This window comes from Rhinatrema bivittatum, chromosome 2 (assembly GCF_901001135.1).
Source record: "Rhinatrema bivittatum chromosome 2, aRhiBiv1.1, whole genome shotgun sequence".
NCBI lineage: Eukaryota > Metazoa > Chordata > Amphibia > Gymnophiona > Rhinatrematidae > Rhinatrema > Rhinatrema bivittatum.
Window position 1 is genome coordinate 189,488,372 of NC_042616.1, and position 22,344 is coordinate 189,510,715.

A 22,344-nucleotide genomic window follows, 5' to 3' on the forward strand; every position below is an offset into this window, starting at 1 on the left:
TTACGTGTGTGGCCGAGCCTTGCGCACGTCATGTGCATTATATAACGGGCCTGGCCACGCGGGTAAACTCTAGTACGTGCAGAAATGCTGGGCCTCTCCATAGGGATAGTGCCATTAGCCGCTGTCCCAGGGAAGCGCATGCTGGCAGCTGGCCGGTGTACAGAGGTTACTTCAACTCCAAAGATGAAGTAAGTAGAAAAACTAATAGGTAGGGGTTAGGTGTCGGGAAGGAGACGGGAAAAGATAGGAAGGTGAGATAGGGGTATACGGAAGTTCCCTCTCAGTCCGCTCCTTAATTGGAATGGACTAGGAGGGAGCTGGGGAAGCCCTATGCTCATCGCCACGCGTTGCTTTGTAAAATTCTCCCCCGCGTGCGCAAGTCGCGGACAACCCACACATGCATGTGGCCATCGGCTTTTATAACATGCGCACGTTGGGAACCATGTGTACAAGGACATGAGCTCTCGGGTCTTAAAATCGACCCCTGATTGAGGCATGAGCTTTCAAGGACAGAGTCCACTTCATCAGATGCATCTGTCCTCAAAAGCTCATGCATCAATACATTGGTTAGTATATAAGGTGCCACTTACCTCTTTTCAAATTTGAAGAAGGTAGCCTTTGAAAAAGTACTAGCATAAATTGTATTTCCAAATATTACAAATACAAATAAATCTTTAGAATAAGTAATCACAGTAACACCCATTACTATCTAAACCCTGCTCCCACTGTTACTAAAACCTGTTGTAACACGCTTTCAACACTCTGGATGGAAGAGCATGATATAAATAAACAACGATGATGATCACGATGATAAAGAGCTTCAAAGGATACTGGATATAGTAGTACCACACTAAAATGAGGCAAATGAAACAAAGAGGTAAAAATAATAGGAATAGTCAAAAAATATTCAAAAGATTTATGCAGTTAAAATCAGCTTTTAGATGCATAAATCTAACTGATAAAAAATTCCCTTCCCACCTCATCAGGCTTAAAATAAGCCGACATAAACAGGACCAAGTTGCAGTATGCTTGTGCCATGGTTTTCAAATTTAGGGTCCTATATACTAAGCATTTGTTTCATACACATAAGCAGGTGAATTTTCAAATGTTGGGCATGTCAAATTTAGCACTTGTGCACATAAAATAGCATACGTATGAATGCATGCTATTTTCAAAATTGCAACTTTTATGTATCAATCGCCATCCATGAGTAACTTTGTACATATAAGAAAGATGCATGCCACGGGCGTTCTGGGGCAGGGCCAACATTTACGCAAATAAGTTGGTATTTTAAAACCTGCTAAAGTGACTTGAATATGTCATATAACAGTGTATATTTATTTCTGCTCAATCTGGTGTAAGTGATTGTAAATGTTGTTAAAAAATGGCTGGGTGGGCGGTCTGGGTACAATGAGGGGATTTCAGGCTGAAGAACCAGGAGGGTCTTCATGAGCTGCCGATGGACTGGGCAAACTGGGAGACGAATTAGTAAAACTGGTTGTTACATTGCACTGCGCATGTTATAAAATTCTGTGACTAGTGCATGTAAAAGCCGACTTAATGGGGGAGTAAAAGCATCAAATTAATGTGAATAAAATCTATACGTGTGACCTTTTAAAACTGGAAGTACAAAAATGCAAGTATATGATTTGCACACATTTATCTGGCTAATTTCCAACTTATTTATTTATTTATTTTAACATTTTCTATACCGGCCTTCATGACAAGATTCATATCAAACCGTTTACATGGAACTTAGGGACTAACTAAATAACCATATAACAGGAAGGCCAAAGCACAGTTACATATAACAGGGAGATTGAACTTGGGGGCTAGAGTAGCCAGGAAGTAAAAGGAAAGCAAAAACTAGAGGTTGAATACATATGTATATACTGGGGCTGGACAGGGAGTCTAGCCAATTAGGCTGAGTCTGATTGAGAAGTATGTTGATATGTTAGAACTTAAGGGAAGGCTTGGAGGAAAAGCCAAGTCTTAAGTTGTTTTTTTTTTCGGAAGTTTAGAAGGCAGGGTTCCAATCTTAGGTCAGTGGGCAAGTTGTTCCAGATGACGGGGCCCGCTGTGGAGAGTGCACGTTCTTTGGTGGAAGTTAGACGCGTGGATTTAGTTGGTGGGACTTGAAGGGTTCCTTCATATGCTTCTCTGATGGGTCTTGCGGATGAGTAAAGTTTGAATGGGATCTGAAGGTCTAGAGGTAGTTGATTGTGGGGACAGGGGTGCAGTCTGGAATGTTTTTGTATGATAGGTATGAGTTTAGGAGGATGAGGTCGAGCGTGTGTCCTGCTTTATGGGTGGGTTTATTGATAATTTGTTCAAAGCCCAATGCCAGGAGTGTGGAGAGGAAGGTTTCACAATTGGGAGAGAGCGAGGAGGCGTCAACATGCAGACTGAAGTCCCCCAGTATCATAGCTGGTGAATCTGTGTTGGTGTTTAGCAATGGTTTCTATGAGGGGTGAGGCATCGGAGTCTAGTAATCCTGGCGGGGCGTATACTAGAAGAATTTGAATATGTTTTGACTTGAACAGTCCTAGTTCCAGTTTTTTTAGAGGAAGTCTTGACTGATTGCTGGCTGAGTGCTAAGCTAAGTGCTTTCAGCTAAGTGCTAAGCTAAGTGCTTTCAGCTAAGTGGCGCCTTTGCCGCTACTTAGACAGATAAATTTGAACTTATTCAGATAAGCAGCAGCACTTATCTCGCTATATTCTGACTTATCTGGCTAAATCGCAGCAGATTTAAATAGCTGGGTAAGTCTGAAAAGCGCTACTTGTCCATCTATCTAGCGCTTTTCAGACTTATCCAGCTACGTGCTGCTGCATAGCCAGATAAATCGTAATTTATCCAGATGTCCAAACTTGCACAGCTCATAGTTTTTACATAAGCGAGCATTTGAGCATGCACAGGTTCTCATACTTTTTTAACCTACACATATCCTTTCTGCGCAGGTGATAAATTACAATAACAACTTTACTTACACCCATAGGCATGCGTAAATGGGCACATGCGAGCAGATTTGAAAGTTAGCTTCCTTGTGGGGAAAAATCTGGGACAACAACTTTCAAACTAACGTGCATGCGCGCATTTGCATGCATATCTCAGCCCGTACCCAGGGACATGACCATTTTATAACATATATACACACAAATATGCACATGTTATAAAATAGCCTGGCGCAAAACATTAAGTGGGCATGCGCATCTGTGCACAAATGCTGCTTCTACCTCATAAATCAAGGAATTTTTAAAGAGGCGTGCGCCAGTGCTATTCCCAGTTTTATCACTTTGTTCCCAGTTCGCCCAGTTAAAAGATAGGACCTCCAAACCCCTTTAGTTTAATAAACTTCACTCATACCCCGACCCTTAAAATTCCATCGATTAGTCTAGTTTTCTCTCTTTTTTTTTTAACTTAGACATCATCCACAGCAGAAGTAAAGCTTCGTGGCGGGGGGGCCTAGGCACGTGCTGAGTCATGTCAGTGTTTGTGCGCACATCTTAAGTTCACACCCCCCGAAACGCCCATGCCTCACCCACACCACGCCCATTCCCCGCCCCTTCTTGGAAACATTACAGATGTGCGCATTGCGGGAGTTATGCAAGTAACTTGGCGGCTTTTAAGTCCTCTTGGAACGTGCAAGCCAGACCTTTCCAAGCATCACCTAATTAATGTGCACGTCGGGCTTTTTAAATTCACCTCTATGCCTATTAGCCTAATATTCAGAGCTGCACAAACGGCAGCCTTAAATCTAACCTCACAGAATTTGTGCGGTTAGATTTAACCAGATATTCAGCCACAACTTTAGCAGTTAGTGGCAGCTGAATATCTGGTTAAAATTAACTGGTCAACTTTGCTGCTCAGCTTTAAAAAAACAGAATGCTTTTAACAAAATTATGTTTGAAACTTTTTTCACCTATTTCCTTCACACAAAGCCAGTCTGTTTCTGATGAATTCATTTATAGTCATGATTTGCATGAAAAAGGATTGTTTGGTTTCTTTTTATAAAAGGCAGCGAGGCAGAATTGTCTTGAAGAAAACAAATTGTACTGCATAACTTTATGAGTCATCCAATGTACCTTTACTGCCAAGCAGGCAAGATGAGATATAAAACAAAAAATTGCAGATGGAAAACATGTGCAGATGAAAATGAGGCCCAACGTTCAATGCAAAGCACAAATGTTTTCTAATTATATCTACGTCCTGTCAGGACTGGTTTGCCTTTCCTCAACCTATACTCCCCTGAATGACTTGCGCTCTCTGTTTTTCCATGTATGACAAATTAAAACATTCTGTGGAAGGCATGTTATTCCTACAAATATTATATTGGTGCAGAATCTGATAGTGAAAGGGCAGGAATGGAGCTTGTTTCTTTCCTGCAGTGCTGGCTGGAGGAAACCAAAGAAATTAAGAGAACCTCACGGAGTGGAGCAGACCCACTGAGAGAAAATTGGAACATATCATTGACTCTATGTGGGGGTCAAAAATTGCAATAAGTAAATTGCTTTAATAACTTGAAAATTAATATGTGCAGCACTCAAAGTTTAGTTGAAAAGGAGGAGAGATAATTAATCCAGAAGCTGTTTGCAGTATTTTTCTAAACATTTAGAAGAAAACAGAGAGTGACAGATTAATGGAACGGCCTCCTAGTAGAGATGATGGAGACAAAAATGGTATCTAAATTCAAGAAAGCATGGGATAAGTACGGGGGATCTCTGAGGGAGTGATGAGAATTGCAAGGGTTAAATAAATTGGACAGATCGGCAGACTAGATGGGCCATATGGTCTTTTTGTACTGTCATGTATCTATGTTTCTATATATAAAGTTACAAAAATGTATATACAAAGTCCCGCCACATATTTTATGTGCCCATTGAAAATGACTTCAAGTGCTCCTATATACTTTATCCACATAACCACCTTATCTTCAAACACACAAACGATGTGGGAAGTTTGAGTTTGAAGATCAGATTGGATTGTGCAGGCCGAAAACTATGCACACACATGCTTTGTCAGGAGGATTATTGAAAGTTTACCCCATCTGCACACAGTACATTCATTATCAAGTAGTAAGGTCCAAACCTATCATGATGAAAGTCAAGGAGGTTGAGACTTTTTTTTTTTGTTTAATTTCTATATACTTTTGAGGCTTTCCAAACTTTTACATAACATCTCATTATCTTTCCACTTAATTATGCCACCCTTTTCTTTTCCTCACTGGAAATAAAAGCTTTCTATTTTTTTCTCTTAATGCCCAATCATACATTTGGAGTTGGGCTGATTAGGTTTAAAGGAGGCAGTGTTTTTGCCCTTAGTTCAAGCTGGCATAATAATTGGAATCTGCCCAATGCCAACTGTTCTGCCAAATCCATTTTGGTGGTGATAAAACAATGACTGTAATATTAGGTAAAAGATAATGAGGTTCATTCATATTCTGACAAGGATGATAATCTATTACACAATTCTGAGTAAGGACCAAAATAAAACTCAACATAAACTCAATGTAAAAGAGGTTGTTTGTTTTTTTCTGAGATGCACAGGATATTTGAACCATAGGAGGTTTTTTTTGTAACATAAGATATAATTATTTTTGCTCCCTGAAGTCAATGAATAACTTTCTGCAAGAATAGTTTCCAAATTAGAACCTAGTTACTACTAGTCTGGCAACAATGCTTTCTTGCTAGAATTTGAGACAGTTTTCAAAACTGGCATTTCCAAATTGGTACAAATTCTATCTATACCTTGTGAAACACAGCCACAGGTCAGGATGGGTCCCAGACCCTGGGTCGAACATAAAGCTGCACACTTTTATTCCCCTATAAAGGATTATTTTCAGACTCCGTGCATCAATGAGCAAACCGGTTCACAGTCATTCAAAACAACAAAGCTAGCTCTGTCGCAGCATTCACTAAACACATGTACCGACCAGGCCAGGCTAAGTCTGTTAGCTCCACAATGAACACATTCTCCTTTACCCTTTGAATATATCAGAGTTCAGTATCACTGCCATCTTTAAGGAGATTATTATAGCTTTCTCTGTAAAGAAATATTTCCTAAGGTTATTCCAGTGTCTACTCCCTTTCACCTTCATCCTGTGCATGGAAACCTTTGAGATATTTAAATATCTCTATCGTATCTCCCCTATCTTGCCTTTCCTCTAGGGCAGGGGTGGGCAATTCCGGTCCTCGAGGGCTGCAAACCAGTCAGGTTTTCAGGATATCCCTAATGAATATGCATGAGAGAGACCTGTATACACACTGCCTCAGTTGTATGCAAATCTATTTCATGCATATTCATTAGGGGTATCCTGAAAACCCGACTGGTTTGCAGCCCTCGAGGACCGGACTTGCCCACCCCTGCTCTAGGGTATACATGTTTAGTCTTTAAGTCTGTCCCCATATGCTTTAGAACGAAGACCATTGATCATTTTAGTAGCCACTCTCTGGACTGACTCCAATCATTTCATATCCTTTGAAGGAGCGGTCAACAGAATTGTACTACAGTGATGGTAACTTTCAAACTGGTTCTCAGGGGCTCTTTAGGTCCCAGATACGCGACCATTTTATTACTTGTGCCTGTATATGTGCGTATGTTATCAAATATCCTGCACATGCACATAGGGGTGCCAAATTTTAAGTGGGCGTGCACCTACTGCTTCTACTGTGTAAGTCTGGGGATTTTAAAAGGGGCGTGCAACCACACCATTGCCAGTTTCACCAGTTCATCCTCTAGTGTGCCTTGTAACAGCTAGGTCCTCCAAAACCCCCTGGTTTGGTAGTCTGGACTCCCCCTGGTTACTCCAGATTTTTTAAACTTCTGAGAAACAGCTCTATCTTTTTATTTTTTTAACTTACATTTCAACCCTAGCAGACAAACGTACACGGCAAGCAATAGGGGTCACTGACAACAGTAATCCTGGTACACTGAAGAGAGGTCATTCTTGAAGGTAACGGGTAGGTGGGAGGGTGATGACTGGGGGGAGGCAGATGTGGGACATTTTAAGTATTTTTAGTGGAGGGGGGGTGAGGGCTGGGCAGGCAGCAATGTCTTTTGAAAGCTGTAAACTTGCCGGCAACTTGTTGGGACCACAGAGTGGGATAGAATCATGTGCTGGTGGTGGTGGAGGTGGGTATCAGGCCAGAAGGCCCACAACCTTTTTTTTCAAAGATGTGATACTTACCTGGATATCTCTGAAGATATCTGGGTAAGTAGTGAGTTATCCAGCTGACCTAGCCGGATATACTCAATATTCTGAAAAGTTAGCCAGATAACTCAACCTTCCATGGAACATCCCTGAAATGCCCCTTTTTTAATCCAGCTAACTAGTTACCCAGCTCGAATTTAGCCCAATAAAGGCTAAATATAGCTGGGTAAGCCATTTAGGCAGATAACTATTAACTTATCCATCTAAATGACTTTTGAATATTTAGTTCCCGATATTTTTATATTTAATTATTTATTTGTTAGTTTTTATATACCGCCGATCATCAGAGATATCACATAGGTGTACAGAGAAAAAAAGGAAAGATTAATTACCTTAAGTCACTGTAGGCACGCCAGAGTGACTTTAAAGTTGCAGATCACAGTGAAAGCTTTATTGTTTGTTACTAAATATTGGGTTAGACCATATTTAAAACATAAGAAAAAATAGTAAAAGAAAAAAATGTAAGAAAAAATAATAAAATTAAAAAAATGACAACATAAACTAAAAATTGTTTAAGAGTCGGGGGTTAAATCATACGTGGTTCATAATAACCGAACTGGATAATTTCGTGTGCACAGTGTTGAAAAATAAACTAAGGTTTCAGGAACACAATCCATTTAAATGTTAATAGACTAAAATAATTATTAATCAAAAATAGTCTGAAACCTTTAATTTTGTCTTTTGATAATTTATACCGACATGCAGTTCAGCTAGTGTTTTAAATGTACACATTGCAGTAAATAACTAAATTTTGTTTGTGATTGAAGTGTCAAAGTCGCTCCGTTCTTGTGAACACCCGTGGTGAACATTTCAACTTGCCAGCGGAATTGATGATTTACACGCTATATAAGAACATAAGAAACATAAAAAAATGCCATACTGGGTCAGACCAAGGGTCCATCAAGCCCAGCATCCTGTTTCCAACAGTGGCCAATCCAGGCCATAAGAACCTGGCAAGTACCCAAAAACTAAGTCTATTCCATGTTACCATTGCTAATGGCAGTGGCTATTCTCTAAGGGGTAGATTTTAAAAAATAGCGCGATCGCGTGCTTTTGTTCGCGCACCAGGCGTAAACAAAAGTACGCTGGATTTTATAAGATACGCAAGTAGCCGCGCGTATCTTATAAAATCCGGGATCGGCGCACGCAAGGCTGCCGATTTTGGGCAGCCTGCGCGCGCCGAGCAGTGCAGTCTGCCTCCATTCCCTCCGAGGCCGCTCCGAAATCGGAGCGGCCTCGGAGGGAACTTTCTTTCGCCCTCCCCTCATCTTCCCCTCCCTTCCCCTACCTAACCCACTCCCCCGGCCCTATCTAAACTCCCCCCCCTACCTTTATCCATGGATTTACGCCTGCCGGAAGCGCCAAGACCCGACCCGGGGGCTGTTCCGGAGGGCGCGGTCATGCCCCCAGAACGCCCCAGGCCGAAACCATGCCCCCAGGCCCACCCCCCAAATGCCACGTCACGCCACCGAAACGCCGCGTCATTTGGCGACGCCCCCGACACGCCACCTTAAAATGCCCCAGGACTTACGCGCGTCCCGGGGCTCTGCGCGCGCCGGCGGCCTATGCAAAATAGGCGCGCCGGCGCGCGAGGGCCCTGCTCACGTAAATCCGGCCGGATTTACGCGAGCAGGGCATTTAATATCCGCCCGTAAGTGAACTTAATAGCAGGTAATGGACTTCTCGTCCAAGAACTTATCCAATCCTTTTTTAAACACAGCTATATTAACTGCAGCAACCACATCCTCTGGCAACAAATTCCAGAGTTTAATTGTGCGTTGAGTGAAAAAGAACTTTCTCCAATTAGTTTTAAATGTGCCACATGCTAACTTCATAGAATGCCCCCTAGTCTTTCTATTATCCGAAAGAATAAAAAAAACGATTCACATCTACCTGTTCTAGACCTCTCATGATTTTAAACACCTCTATCATATCCCCCCTCAGCCGTCTCTTCACCAAGCTGAATAGTCCTAACCTCTTTAGTCTTTCCTCATAGGGGAGCTGTTCCATTCCCTTTATTATTTTGGTAGCCCTTCTCTGTACCTTTCTCCATCGCAATTATATCTTTTTTGAGATGCGGCGACCAGAATTGTACACAATATTGAAGGTGCGTTCTCACCATGGAGCGATATAGAGGCATTATGACATTTTCTGTTTTATTCATTCCCTTTCTAATAATTCCCAACATTCTGTTTGCTTTTTTGACTGCCGCAGCACACTGAACCGATGATTTCAATGTGTTATTCACTATGACGCCTAGATCTCTTTCTTGGGTAGGAATGGTTATTTTTCCCTATATGCATCACCTTGCACTTGTCCACATTAAATTTCATCTGCCATTTAGATGCCCAATTTTCCAGCCTCACAAGGTCTTCCTGCAATTTATCACAATCTGCTTGTGATTTAACTACTCTGAACAATGTTGTATCATCTGCAAATTTGATTACCTCACTTGTCGTATTTCTTTCCAGATCATTTATAAATATATTGAAAAGTAAGGGTCCCAATACGGATCCCTGAGGCACTCCACTGCCCACTCCCTTCCACTGAGAAAATTGTCCATTTAATCCTACTCTCTGTTTCCTGTCTTTTAGCCAGTTTGTAATCCATGAAAGGACATCGCCACCTATCCCATGACTTTTTACTTTTCCTAGAAGCCTCTCATGATTCCTCATTTGTCAAATGCCTTCTGAAAATGCAAGTACACTACATCTACCGGATCACATTTATCCACATGTTTATTAACTCCTTCAAAAAGGTGAAGCAGATTTGTGAGGCAAGACTTGCCTTGGGTAAAGCCATGCTGACTTTGTTCCATTAAACCATGTCTTTCTATATGTTCTGTGATTTTGATGTTTAGAACACTTTCTACTATTTTTCCTGGCACTGAAGTTAGGCTAACCGGTCTGTAGTTTCCTGGATCACCCCTGGAACCCTTTTTAAAAATTGGGGTTACATTAGCTATCTGCCAGTCTTCAGGTACAATGGATGATTTTAATGATAGATTACAAATTTTTACTAATAGGTCTGAAATTTCATTGTTTAGTTCCTTCAGAACTCTGGGGTGTATACCATCCAGTCCAGGTGATTTACTACTCTTCAGTTTGTCAGTCAGGTTTACCACATCTTCTAGGTTCACCGTGATTTGGTTCAGTACATCTGAATCATTACCCATGAAAACCTTCTCCAGGATGGGTACCTCCCCAACATCCTCTTCAGTAAACACTGAAGCAAAGAAATCATTTAAATCTTTCCGTGATGGCCTTATCTTCTCTAAGTGCCCCTTTAACTCCTCGATCATCTAACGGTCCAACTGACTCCCTCACAGGCTTTCTGCTTCAGATATATTTAAAAAGTTTTTACTGTGAGTTTTTGCCTCTATGGCCAACTTCTTTTCAAATTCTCTCTTAGCCTGTCTTATCAATGTCTTACATTTAACTTGTCAACGTTTATGCATTACCCTATTTTCTTCTGTTGGATCCTTCTTCCAATTTTTGAATAAAGATCTTTTGGCTAAAATAGCTTCTTTCACCTCCCCTTTTAACCATGCCGGTAATCGTTTTGCCTTCTTTCCACCTTTCTTAATGTGTGGAATACATCTGGACTGTGCTTCTAGAATGGTATATTTTTGAACAATGACCACGCCTCTTGCATACTTTTTACTTTTGTAGCTGCTCCTTTCAATTTTTTTCTAACAATTTTTCTCATTTTATCAAAGTTTCCCTTTTGAAAGTTTAGCACGAGAGCCATGGATTTGGTTACTGTCCCCCTTCCAGTCATTAATTCAAATTTGATCATATTATGATCACTATTGCCAAGCAGCCCCACCACTGTTACCTCTCTCACCAAATCCTGTGCTCCACTGAGAATTAGATCTAAAATTGCTCCCTCTCTCGTCGGTTCCTGAACCAATTGCTCCATAAAGATATCATTTATTCTATCCAGGAACTTTATCTCTCTAGCGTGTCCCGATGATACATTTACCCAGTCAATATTGGGGTAATTGAAGTCTCCCATTATTACCGTACTACCAATTTGGTTAGTTTCCCTAATTTCTCTTAGCATTTCACTGCAGTCTCACCATCTTGACCAAGTGGACGGTAGTATACTCCTATCACTATAGTCTTCCCTGAAACACATGGGATTTCTACCCATAAAGATTCAATAGTGCATTTAATCTCGTGCAGGATGTTTATCCTGTTGGACTCTATGCCATCCCGGACATAAAGCGGCACACCACATTCCTCGTGCTCCTCTCTGTCATTACGATATAATTTGTACTCCGGTATAGCACTATCCCATTGGTTGTCCTCCTTCCACCATGTCTGTGAGATGCCAATTAAGTCTATGTCATTATTCACTGCTATATATTCTAATTCTCCCATCTTACTTCTTAAACTTCTTAGGAAATAAAAATGTCATGGGATAGGGAGCAGTGTCCTATTGTGGATTGCCAACTGTTTAAAAGATAGAAAACAGAGGGTAGGGCTCAATGGTACATTTTCCCAATGGAGAATAGAGTTCCCCAGGGATCTGTCCTGGGACTATTGCTTTTTAATATGTTTCTAAATGACCTGGAAATGGGGTGATCAGATTTGCTGATGAAACACAATTATTCTAAGTTGTTAAATCACTGGAAAATTGTGAGAAATTGCAAAACTGGGAGACAGGGCAAGCAAATGGTAAATGAAATTTAATGTGGGCAAGTGCAGAGTGTTGCACTTAGAGAGAAGTAACCCAAATTATAGCTACACAATGCAAGGTTCCACATTAGGAGTCACCATTCAGGAAAAGGATCTAGGTGTCATCATTAATAATATATTAAAATATTCTGCTCAGTGTGTAGTAGCAGCAAAGAAAGCAAATAGAATGCTAAGAGTTATTAGGAAAAGAATGGAGAATAAAACAGAGAATATCATAATGCCTCTGTATTGCCCTATGGTGTGACTTCATCTTGAGTATTGTGTGCAGTTCTGGTCACAACATCTCAAAAACAATATAGCAGAATTAGAAAAGGTTCAGAGAAGGGTGACTAAAATGATAAAGGGGATGGAATGATTTCCCTATGAGGAAAGAGGTTTGAACTCTTCAGCTTGGAGAAGAGATGGCTGAGGGGAGATATGATAGAAGTTTCAAAATAATGAGTAGAATAAAACCAGTAAACATTAATCAGTTGTTTACTCTTTCAAAAAGTACAAATACTAGGGGACACACACTGAAGATACTAGGTAATAAATTTAAAACTAATAAGAGAAAATAATTTTTGTACTCAACACAAATTATCTAGAATTTGTTGCCAGAGGATGTGGTGGAAGCTGTATTTAAAAATGGTTTGGACAAGTTCCTGGAGGAAAAATCCATAAACCACTATTAAGGTGGAGTTGCAGATATCCACTGCTTATTCTTAAGATAAACAACTTAGAATCTATCTTCCCTTCCCTGCCAGGTACTTGTGACCTGGATGGGCCACTGGTGGATACTGAACTTGATGGACTCTTGGTCTGACCCAATATGGCAAGTCTTATGTTCTTATGTTTTTGTATTCTTAGCAATGTTCAACAGAATAACTGGGCATACTTGGACTGATCAACTGGTCTTTATCTATCATCTACTAAGTTATTATGTTATATTTTAGATGATTTATACCAGAATCCCATATTCACATATTTCATGTATTAAATAAACAGTGCTTAGACATGTCAAGCAAAAAAAATCATCCATAAGATAATATCATCAACTTGTTAGTGAGAAAATTGAAAGAATTATAAAAAATATTTAATGATTAAAAGAGTTGAACCCCATTTACCTCTAGCTTGTAGCCCTGGTCCACAAGTCTCATGTGCCCCAGGGCTGTCCTGTCGGACGTACCAAGGTACTAACTGGCATCTTCGCCATTTGTGTGTCTTCCATCTGTAAAGAAAAGATCAATACCTTACAATGCTTGCAAGATGGAGAAGGAGGTTAAGAAAAAGTTACCTTTTCTATAGCACTTTAAGGAAACAATGAGTAAAATCTCCACTTGGACTGATCTAAATTCTTTAGAAGATGAGAGCAATCCTTGAAATTTGGAATAGTTCCATCTAGACAAAGAAATATGTTATACTGTAGTGCTCAGAAATACAGAACATTTTCATAGATATAAATGTGGTTTATTTCTATTTTGAAGTTTATGAATAAGTGAATTTTTATGTGATCCTGTTACTGGCCTGTTGCAGAAGCCCCAAACTGAGGTACCTGTGGTCCACTCTTTGTCTTCTCTCTTAACATCTGGTTGTTAAGGGAGACCTACCAGAAGCTTGCACACTGCTAATATCACACTTGGGATCATCAGAGTACTCAAGCCTCTTAACCAATATCAAAGTGGAGGAATCACTAGGAAAATGATCCAGGCAGACTTAGGAAAAAGTGGACCAAAGGGGATGTAAAAGAAAGTTATAACATGTAATTGGGCCTAATCTGTGTCATGATGATGATATTAATTTACATAATTGTCAAGTAATTTATAATAAGTCTGTCATAACATTCAGCATAGAACAAAATGAAGAAGGTGGGAAAAAAGAGAACTCAAGAGGGTCAATATTGAAAAATTATCCATTTATCTAAGTTAGCCGAATAGACATATCTAACTAACCTAATTGGGATATTCAGCAGCATGGCTATGCTGCTGAATATTGCTGGAGAAATCGCTATTTAGATGGATGTCTCATCTATCTAAGTTTAGACTTGTTATTGGGCAGGCCTGACTTAGATTTAGATTCATCAAATCGCTATAAATATAGAGAAAAAAGTGCCAGCGATAAAAAAAAACGGGCGTGGTTTGGAAAATTAGCAGCTTGCCTCATCGCATAGATAAATAGTGCATGAGGCATTGTGTCAACAGACTCGGCATTGCTTCAGTGCATCACGTGTTGCATCACCATGTGGTGCATTGCGTTAGCAGGCAGTGGGGTAGATTTTACAAGCCCTACATGCTTAAATCTATAGGATTTACATGCGTAGATGGGGTTACGCATGCCGGACCTATTTTAGAAAGGCCTGGCAATGCACATAAAGCCCTGGGACATGCAGCTGTCCTGGGGCTTCAAAAAAGGGTCAGGGCGGGCTGTCTGGGGAGCCAGAGGCCTCCGGCACAGTGGCCATTTGCCGCTGTGTCAGAGGATCGTGTGCCGGCAGGCTGCTGACGCGTGCAACAGGTAAAATAAAGGTCAGGGGGGTTAGGGGGCGGGAGGTTTAGGGGAATGGCAAGGGAGGTTAGGTTAGGGGCTTGGGAAGTTTCCTCCAAGGCTGCTCCAAAATTGGATGGCATGGGAGGGAACGGGGGAAGGCCTTGGGCATCGGCACGCGCAAGTTACAGAATTTGTGTACGCCCTTGCGTGTGCCGACCCCCAATTTTATAACATGTGTATCTGCGCGTACATGTTATAAAATTGTGAATCTATGTGCACGCGCTGGGTAGCATGCGCACATGGACGCGCGTGCAAAATCTTTTAAAATCTGCCCCAGTTCGTGCCGTGTGATTTTACATGGCTAGCATTAATTAGTGTGTGATGCATTATTTTTTTCTGTTTATATATACAGGCTTCCTGCAGCTGCATTTTTTAGGGTATGCTGAGGCGTGGGTTAGTGGAGAGGAGATGAGTAGCGGTTAGTGGATTAGGAGTTAGTTGTTATTGGGAATTCTGAGTGCATTGTCCTGTTCTTTACAGTTTTTCCTTGTGTTTACCTTGACCTTTGTCTTTTGTCTATCTGTGTGTGTAAAAGATTTTGCTTCTTTGTCACGTTTTTCAGTTTGCCTTTTTCTGTGGAGGAGGTGAGTGTAGAAGTGAGGAGGTGTGTGGAGAAGGTGAGTGGAGAAGTGGAGGAGTATGGAATTGTGTGGAGGTGAGTAGAGGAGTGAGGAATTGTGTGGAGGAGGTGAGTGGAGAAGTGAGGAGGTGAGTGGAGGAGAAACATAAGAAACATAAGAAATTGCCATGCTGGGTCAGACCAAGGGTCCATCAAGCCCAGCATCCTGTTTCCAACAGAGGCCAAACCAGGCCACAAGAACCTGGCAATTACCCAAACACTAAGAAGATCCCAAGCTACTGATGCCAGTAATAGCAGTGGCTATACCCTAAGTCAACTTGATTAATAGCAGATAATAGACTTCTCCTCCAAGAATTTATTCAAACCTTTTTTAAACCCAGCTACACTAACTGCACTAACCACATCCTCTGGAAACAAATTCCAGAGCTTAATTGTGCATTGAATGAAAAATAATTTTCTACAATTAGTTTTAATTGTGCTACTTGCTAACTTCATGGAGTGCCCCTAGTCCTTCTATTATCCGAAAGAGTAGATAACTGATTCACATCTACCCTTCTAGGCCTCTCATGATTTTAAAGACCTCTATCATATCCCCCGTCAGTCTTCTCTTTTCCAAGCTGAACAGTCCTAACTTCTTTAGCCTTTCCTCATAGGGAAGCTGTTCCATCTCCTATATCATTTTGGTCACCCTTCTCTGAATCTTCTCCAGTGCAACTCTATCTTTTTTGTGATGCGGTGACCAGAATTGTACATAGTACTTAAGGTGTATTCTCATCATGGAGCGATACAGAGGCATTATGACATTTTCCGTTTTATTAACCATTCCCTTCCTAATAATTCCTAACATTCACACTGAGCCGACGATTTAAATGTATTATCCACTATGATGCCTAGAGGAAGGAGGGCAGCAGGCTATGGATAGAGAGAGAGGGCAGAGGGGAAGAGTGTTGGTAGGGCAGATTTAGGAAGGAGTAGGAAGGGAGGGGAGGGGAGAGGGGAGTGGGAGGGAGAGTGAGGAAAGGAAGGACACCTTTCGGGAAATGGAAGTGGCACCCCCTTCTGGCAGCCAGGCAGCAGGATACCCTCGTATCTGGGCTATCAAGTTCAGTATTCAGGAGAACAAGATGGTCATTGCAGGGGTCCTGTACCATTATGCCATGCTCTTCAGCAACTGGGAGGCCAAAACCTCAAAGGCAACTAAGGGCCAGATCTGGCAAAACATAGCCCAGGGACTAGCCGCATACCACCCTCTTTGGCAGCCCCTTCCTCATGGATGTCAAGACCCAGGTCAGCGAGAAGGAGGAGGAGCAGCAGCAGACTTAGGCTCAGGAGCCATTGGCGATGATGCAACCCCTAGGTTCATCCAGCCCACTCAATGTATCCCTCAACTTGTCTGGCTTCATGGAGGAACAGAGCCTTGAGTGGAAGGCTACAGATTCTGAACTACCTCAAGCCAGAATACCACAGCACCAGCCCAAAGCATCACGCACTCACCAGGAGCAGCCCATAAGCCCTGTCATGCCACAGTTGGAGGCCCAACTTCCAGTACTCCACATCACCATCACAGCGGTGCCACCAGCACTGGCACCAGGTTCAGCACCAGCACCAACAACATCCCCAGCATCAACAGAGGAGTCCATGCATGAGCAGCTGATCCAGCTGGAAAAAGAGGCATGGGGGCCCACCTATGACACATACAGGCAGAGCTAGTGTGCCTCAACAGGACTGTCAACAGGCAGAACTAGATCCTGCGAGAACAAATAGTTGCAAACATGCAGAATGTGATGATGCTGGTTGCAGCACTCAACAGCATGACAAATGTGCTGACACAAATCCTGCAAAGGATGCCCAAACCACCTTCCTGATATTAATCAAATTGATTTAGGGAATAGCCACTGCTATTACTGGCATCAGTAGCACGGGATTTACTTAGTGTTTGGGTAATTGCCAGGCACTTGTAGCCTGGCTTGGCCACTGTTAGAAACAGGATACTGGGCTTGATGGACCCTTGGTCTGACCCAGTATGACAATTTCTTTTGTTCTTATATTCTTCTGAGTCATCCCCAGCATCACTGCAGTCCACCCCTTGCAGCAGTCCCCGGTATGACAGATGCCTGAGGGGTAGGCCCCCAAACTCCATGCCCCCCAAGTGGCAAGTGCAACATGGCAAGGGATCATAAATGACAAAAGGTGGTGTCATCAAATGACAAATAAGAGTTTTACCAACAATCCTGGGCCAGCACCTCTACAGAGCTGTTTTGCCGTCTAGATGGAAGAAACCTGCTGGGCCCATCTTCACTACAGGCTTGTTGTTCCAGCAGGCAGAAAGGATGGTCTACTGTTAAGCATTGTGGTTCAGCAGCCTAGCTCTAAAGCCCTCCTCAATGCTCAGCCTGTATTCCATCCTCTTTGAAGTAGCTTCCAGTCATGATGCAGCTGCTGTCTCTTCCATCATGTCTCATCTCCTGCTCTAGATGCTGGTGTCTCATCTCATCTCAGCTCCTACTGCTGCTGCTGCCTCCATGCTGCTGGTTTCTCATCTCAGCTCTTACTGCTGTTGCCTCCATGATGCTGGGTCTCCTCCTGGGCTTTCTGCTTCCATGCTGTGCTCGATGGTCCTCATCCTGATGTCTTCTTGTTGCGCTCTTTGATTCATGTCCTGCTGCCTTCTTGCTGAATTCTGCTGCATTGCCCCTTAGGCTGTCCCTTTCAGTGCAGTCTTTCAACATGGACTGTCTGGGGCCTTCACTTGAACTCTGTGTTGTGGAGGTGGAACCTTGGCTTGAGGTGGTGTTGGAATCACCTATAGGGGAAACCCCCACAGGTCCCCACCTTTGGGAAGTGAGGCCAAGTGAGAAATGATGGCCAACTGATACTTCGCCAATACCAGCCCCCCCGCAGGTTGAGTCCTTCGGTACTGGGGCTGGCTGGACTTAGGCAGGCCTCAGTGTCGATGATCCAGAGAGAGGTGTCCATAGGGCAGTATACCAGAATGCAGAGGAGTCAAAGGTTCTCAGCAAGAGGTGAGACAAGGGCCAAGGTCGAGTCCAGGCGGAAGGTTAAGGGCAGGTGGCTATAGGTGAGGTCAGGTTCAGGCAGAATTGTCAGAGGCAGGCGGCTAGGTTCGGAGTCGGGTTCAAATCCAGGTCGAGCCAAGGAAGTCTGTCCAAAACAAGGCAGGATCAGGAACTGAAATAGGAGCTGGTACTGGAATGGGAACTGGAGCAGGAGCAGATACTGGAACAGGGACTGGAACAGGAGCAGTTATTGGAACAGGAACTGGATCAACAATGAAGGGCATAGCAGAGTAGCGTGGAGACCTGTTGCCAAGGGAGGTTCTGGGCGACTGAGCCTGCCTTAAATAGTAAAGCCGGTTGACATCATCACCTGGGGCCATGGGTGGCATTCCAGCCGCTGCCCCCTTAAATCCTGGATAGACAAGTACACTTGCGCCTAAGGCCAACAGGCCAAAGAGGAGGAGTTGGTGGCATCTCCCTGCTCGGCACGCAGGGAGGCTTGGTTGGCCCTGGAGGAACTCGTCGTGGTGCAAGAGGGTCCCGGGAGAAGCATGGACATGGAGGCGACTGCCCACTGCCGCCAAGGAGGTCAAGCCAGCTCTGGAAGTCTGGCATCGGGGGTGAGTGAACCTGTCCGCGGGCCTGCCATGGCAGGGGAGCGCAACAGTACCTCCCACTACTTACACCTCCCTCCTGAAGGTCTGGGCTTACAGGATAAGTGGTGTGGAATTGCTTAAGAAGACTTTTATCAAGGATATTAGTAGTGGGCTCCCAGGAGTTATCTTTGGGGCTGTAACCCTCCCAGGAGAGAAAATATTCCCAATGGCAACCTCTTTTTCAGACGTCCAGGACTTCCTGCACCCGATAGAAAGTGTCAGTTTTAGAGATGAGGTGTGAAGGCTCAGGAATTCTGTGAGAAGGTCAGAAAAGAAACAATGGTTTGAGAAGTGATACATGGAAAGAGTTGTGGATTCCCAGTGTAGGTGGAAGACAGCTGATAAGTCACCGGGCCGATGCACTGAGTGACTGGAAATGGACCAATATATCTGGAGGTGAAACGTTGTGATGGAAACTTTAGATGGGTATGGCGAGTGCTCAGTCATACTTTATCGCCTTGTTGAAACTCTGGGGCTGGCCTTCGATGCGTGTCCGTTGATCTCTTAGCATGGGCAGGTGCCTTCAGCAGCCTATGATTCATGCAGGTCCATAAAGCATGAAGAATGTCTGCAGTCGCTTGAGCCACTGGAGAAGGGACTGTAAGAAGCATCGGGAGAGGTGGCCGAGGTTGTCTCCTGTACACTACAGAGAAAGGGGAGGCTCCCATGGAGGTAGAGACATGTGAGTTATGAAAAAACTCTGCCCACGGGAGCAACTAAGCCCAGTTATTCTGTTGATCATTGGAAAATGAACGTAGGAACATCTTGAGTGAACGATTCATGTGTTCAGCTTGGCCATTGGCCTGAGGGTGGTAGGCAGTGGTCAGTCCTGCCAATATACCAAATTTCTTGCAAAAGGAGCACCAGTAGCAGGCGACAAATTGAGGTCCTTTGTCAGAGGTAATATGTTAAGGTAATCCTTGGAGGCGGAATACATGTAGGAAGAACAGGCATGCCAGTTCAGGTGCAGAGGGCAAGCTAGGTAGTGGAATAAAGTAAGCCATCTTGGAAAACATGTCCATTACCACCGAGATAATGGTGTTGACATTAGATGCGGGAAGGTCCATCACAAAGTTGATGGACAGGTGGAGCCAGGGCTCCCTAGGAGATGGCAATGGCTCTAACAGCCCCAGGGTTTCCCACGGGTGATTTTGCTGTGCACATGTGGGACAGGAGTCCACATAAGCTTGGGTATCCAGGAACATGGTTGGCCACCAGTAGTAGCACTGAAGAAGAGACAATGCCCTCGTGCATCCCAGATGTCCAGCAACTCTGGAGTCATGTTCCCATTTCAGCACTTTTTTGCGGAGTCTGCGGGGGATCACCATCTTCCCTGCAGGAACAGTCATGGCGGCAGACAGGTAGATACAAGCCAGATCAATAATATGTTGGGTCTCCTCCAGGGAGTCTATGGGGTTCAAAAAAGTGAGATAATGCGTTAGCTCGCAAATTCTTTTCTGCAGGGCGATAATGTAAATTGAAGTTAAATCAGGTGAAGAACAATGTCCAGCGGGCCTGGTAAGATTTCAAGCACCGAGCCTGTCAGAGATGCTCTAGGTTCTTATGATCTGTAAATATTGTGAATCGGTGTTGGGCGCCCTCTAGCCAGGGGCGCCTCTCCTCTAGGGCGAGCTTAATTACAAGAAGCTCACAGTCCCCGATACTAAAATTTTGTTCTGTGGAGGAAAACTGGTGCGAGAAGGAGCACGGATGTAGAGTGTCCTTAGAGGAGTGTTGGCTTAAGACTGCACCTGCTCCCATGGAAGAAGCATCTACTTCAACAGTAAGTGGACGACTCGGGTCAGGGTGCCATAAACAGGGTCCATGAATGAAGGCTTCTTTCAAAGCCTGAAAGGCTGCAGTTACTTCAGGAATCCAATTCGTGATATCCGCTCCCTTACAGGTAAGCGCCATAAGGGGAGCTGCAATAACAGAGTACTTTCATATAAAATGTCAATAATAATTTGCAAAGTATAAAAATCATTGTAGTGTTCGTAATCCTACTGGCTGGGGCCAGTTCTGGATGCACAGCAGATTGCTAGGGTCCATTGAGAAGCCAGGTCTGGAAATGATGGAGCCAGCTCACACACCAAGCTTTAGGGCTGGCACATTGTTTGCCCTCACAGTCCTCTGCAGCATGGGGTGAAAAGGCCAGGCCTGAGCCAACTGCCTGCAGATGTAACTGTACAAGTTACTTGTCATGGCAGCTCTGCTTTTCCTCCCCCCTAGCCACCCTCCCATTTCCATCCTGTTTGCCAGAAAATCACATAGCCTGAGATGAAATATTGAAAGAAGCATCTCTCTTTCCTATGAGCCAACTATCATCATACAGGTCATACTCAAAATTTTCAAAGAGGCCCGACTGGCTAAGTATAAAGGAATCATGCTTGGCTCCCGGGTACCTGAACACCACATTGAGGATGTGCATTCGAGAATCACAGACCACGTGCACATTGATGGACTGGAAGAGCTTTCTGTTGCGGTACATCTCCTCCCTAGCATGGGGTACAGTTAATAGCTCCCATCCCAAAACACTGGGAAAGTTTGCAAAGGCATAAAACCTTCTCTTCAAGTCCATCAAGTCCTGCCTGTCCCAAGGAAATGCTATGTAGTGATTAATGTGGTCAGAGACTGCTGTGATGACCTGTTCCAGACAGCGGGAAAAAGTGGTTTGGAACATTTCCCCATGACCCCTACTGTTGTTTGGAAGAAGTCGCTTGCCATGAAATGCAGGGTAGCCAACAGTTTGGTGAGGCCAGGCACAGTGTGGGACCTTGTGGTTACGATCCTCCCCTTGGATTTCTTCATATAATTCCAGGATAGCCTGAGAGCTGTGGTGATACCTGCAAACCACATAGTCCTCTGGCAGGCCCAGCAAGGATGTTCTTGGAGGAAAGATGCACTCCCTGAATTTCCTCCGCCGTGGCTGCCTGCGTGCAAGGCGCTGCCCTGGGCCCCAACCCTGCAGGGCCCTGTGGCTAAGCTTGCGATGCAGGGACTTCACTAGTAGGGCTTGGAACAGGCCTGCCCTGTTTTTGAGTTTGTTGTTCCACTTGTTGTTGTCTGCGGCGAGCCTCCTGAAGCATCCAGTATCCCCCAACAATTAAACTGGCCACAAACATTATGGCTTTAGGAAGCTAGGCCAGGTAAGAACAGGTGTTTTTATTGGGGCAGGAAGGGCTGGTAGGTGTGTCCATTATAATTCCTCTTTCTATCATTTACGATAAGCGCTGCGATAATACCCATGATCTGCGATATCGCCTGCAATAAATACTTTTTTCACTGTACCGCAAAATAAATAGGTGTAGTTATTTCCGGCATTAAATCCCGCGATAGTGCACATTAATCTATGGCACACTGTGCTAGCAGACCCTCATTTCCATTTACTCTACCCAAACTCCTCTTACTCAAATACTAATTTTAAATTTGCACATACATTTTGTGATGCAGTATTTATCATGAGCATCACGCATATTAGGGATCAGTAGCACCGCCCTGATGTGCCTATTGCCCATCCACAAATTGTCCAGCTAACTAGATAACTGGATAAGTGACTTATCCGCCTAACTAGCAGTCGCTGAATATAACCAAATATTCAGCAGCCACTAGATAGCCGGATAAGTCCTACTTATCATGTTATCCAGTGTCTGAATATCA

At 43.5% G+C, this 22,344-nt stretch overlaps 1 protein-coding gene across 3 annotated transcripts in view; it reads right to left on the reverse strand.

Moving 5' to 3' along the window:
* Window positions 1-22,344, reverse strand: part of THSD7A (thrombospondin type 1 domain containing 7A) — an 862,000-nt gene that overhangs the window by 214,389 nt on the left and 625,267 nt on the right. For all 3 annotated transcript variants that reach the window (XM_029588974.1, XM_029588975.1, XM_029588973.1), the window contains one exon: window positions 13,015-13,118. In XM_029588974.1, the coding sequence (XP_029444834.1) occupies window positions 13,015-13,118 (104 nt within the window). The remainder of the gene's footprint in view (window positions 1-13,014; window positions 13,119-22,344) is intronic.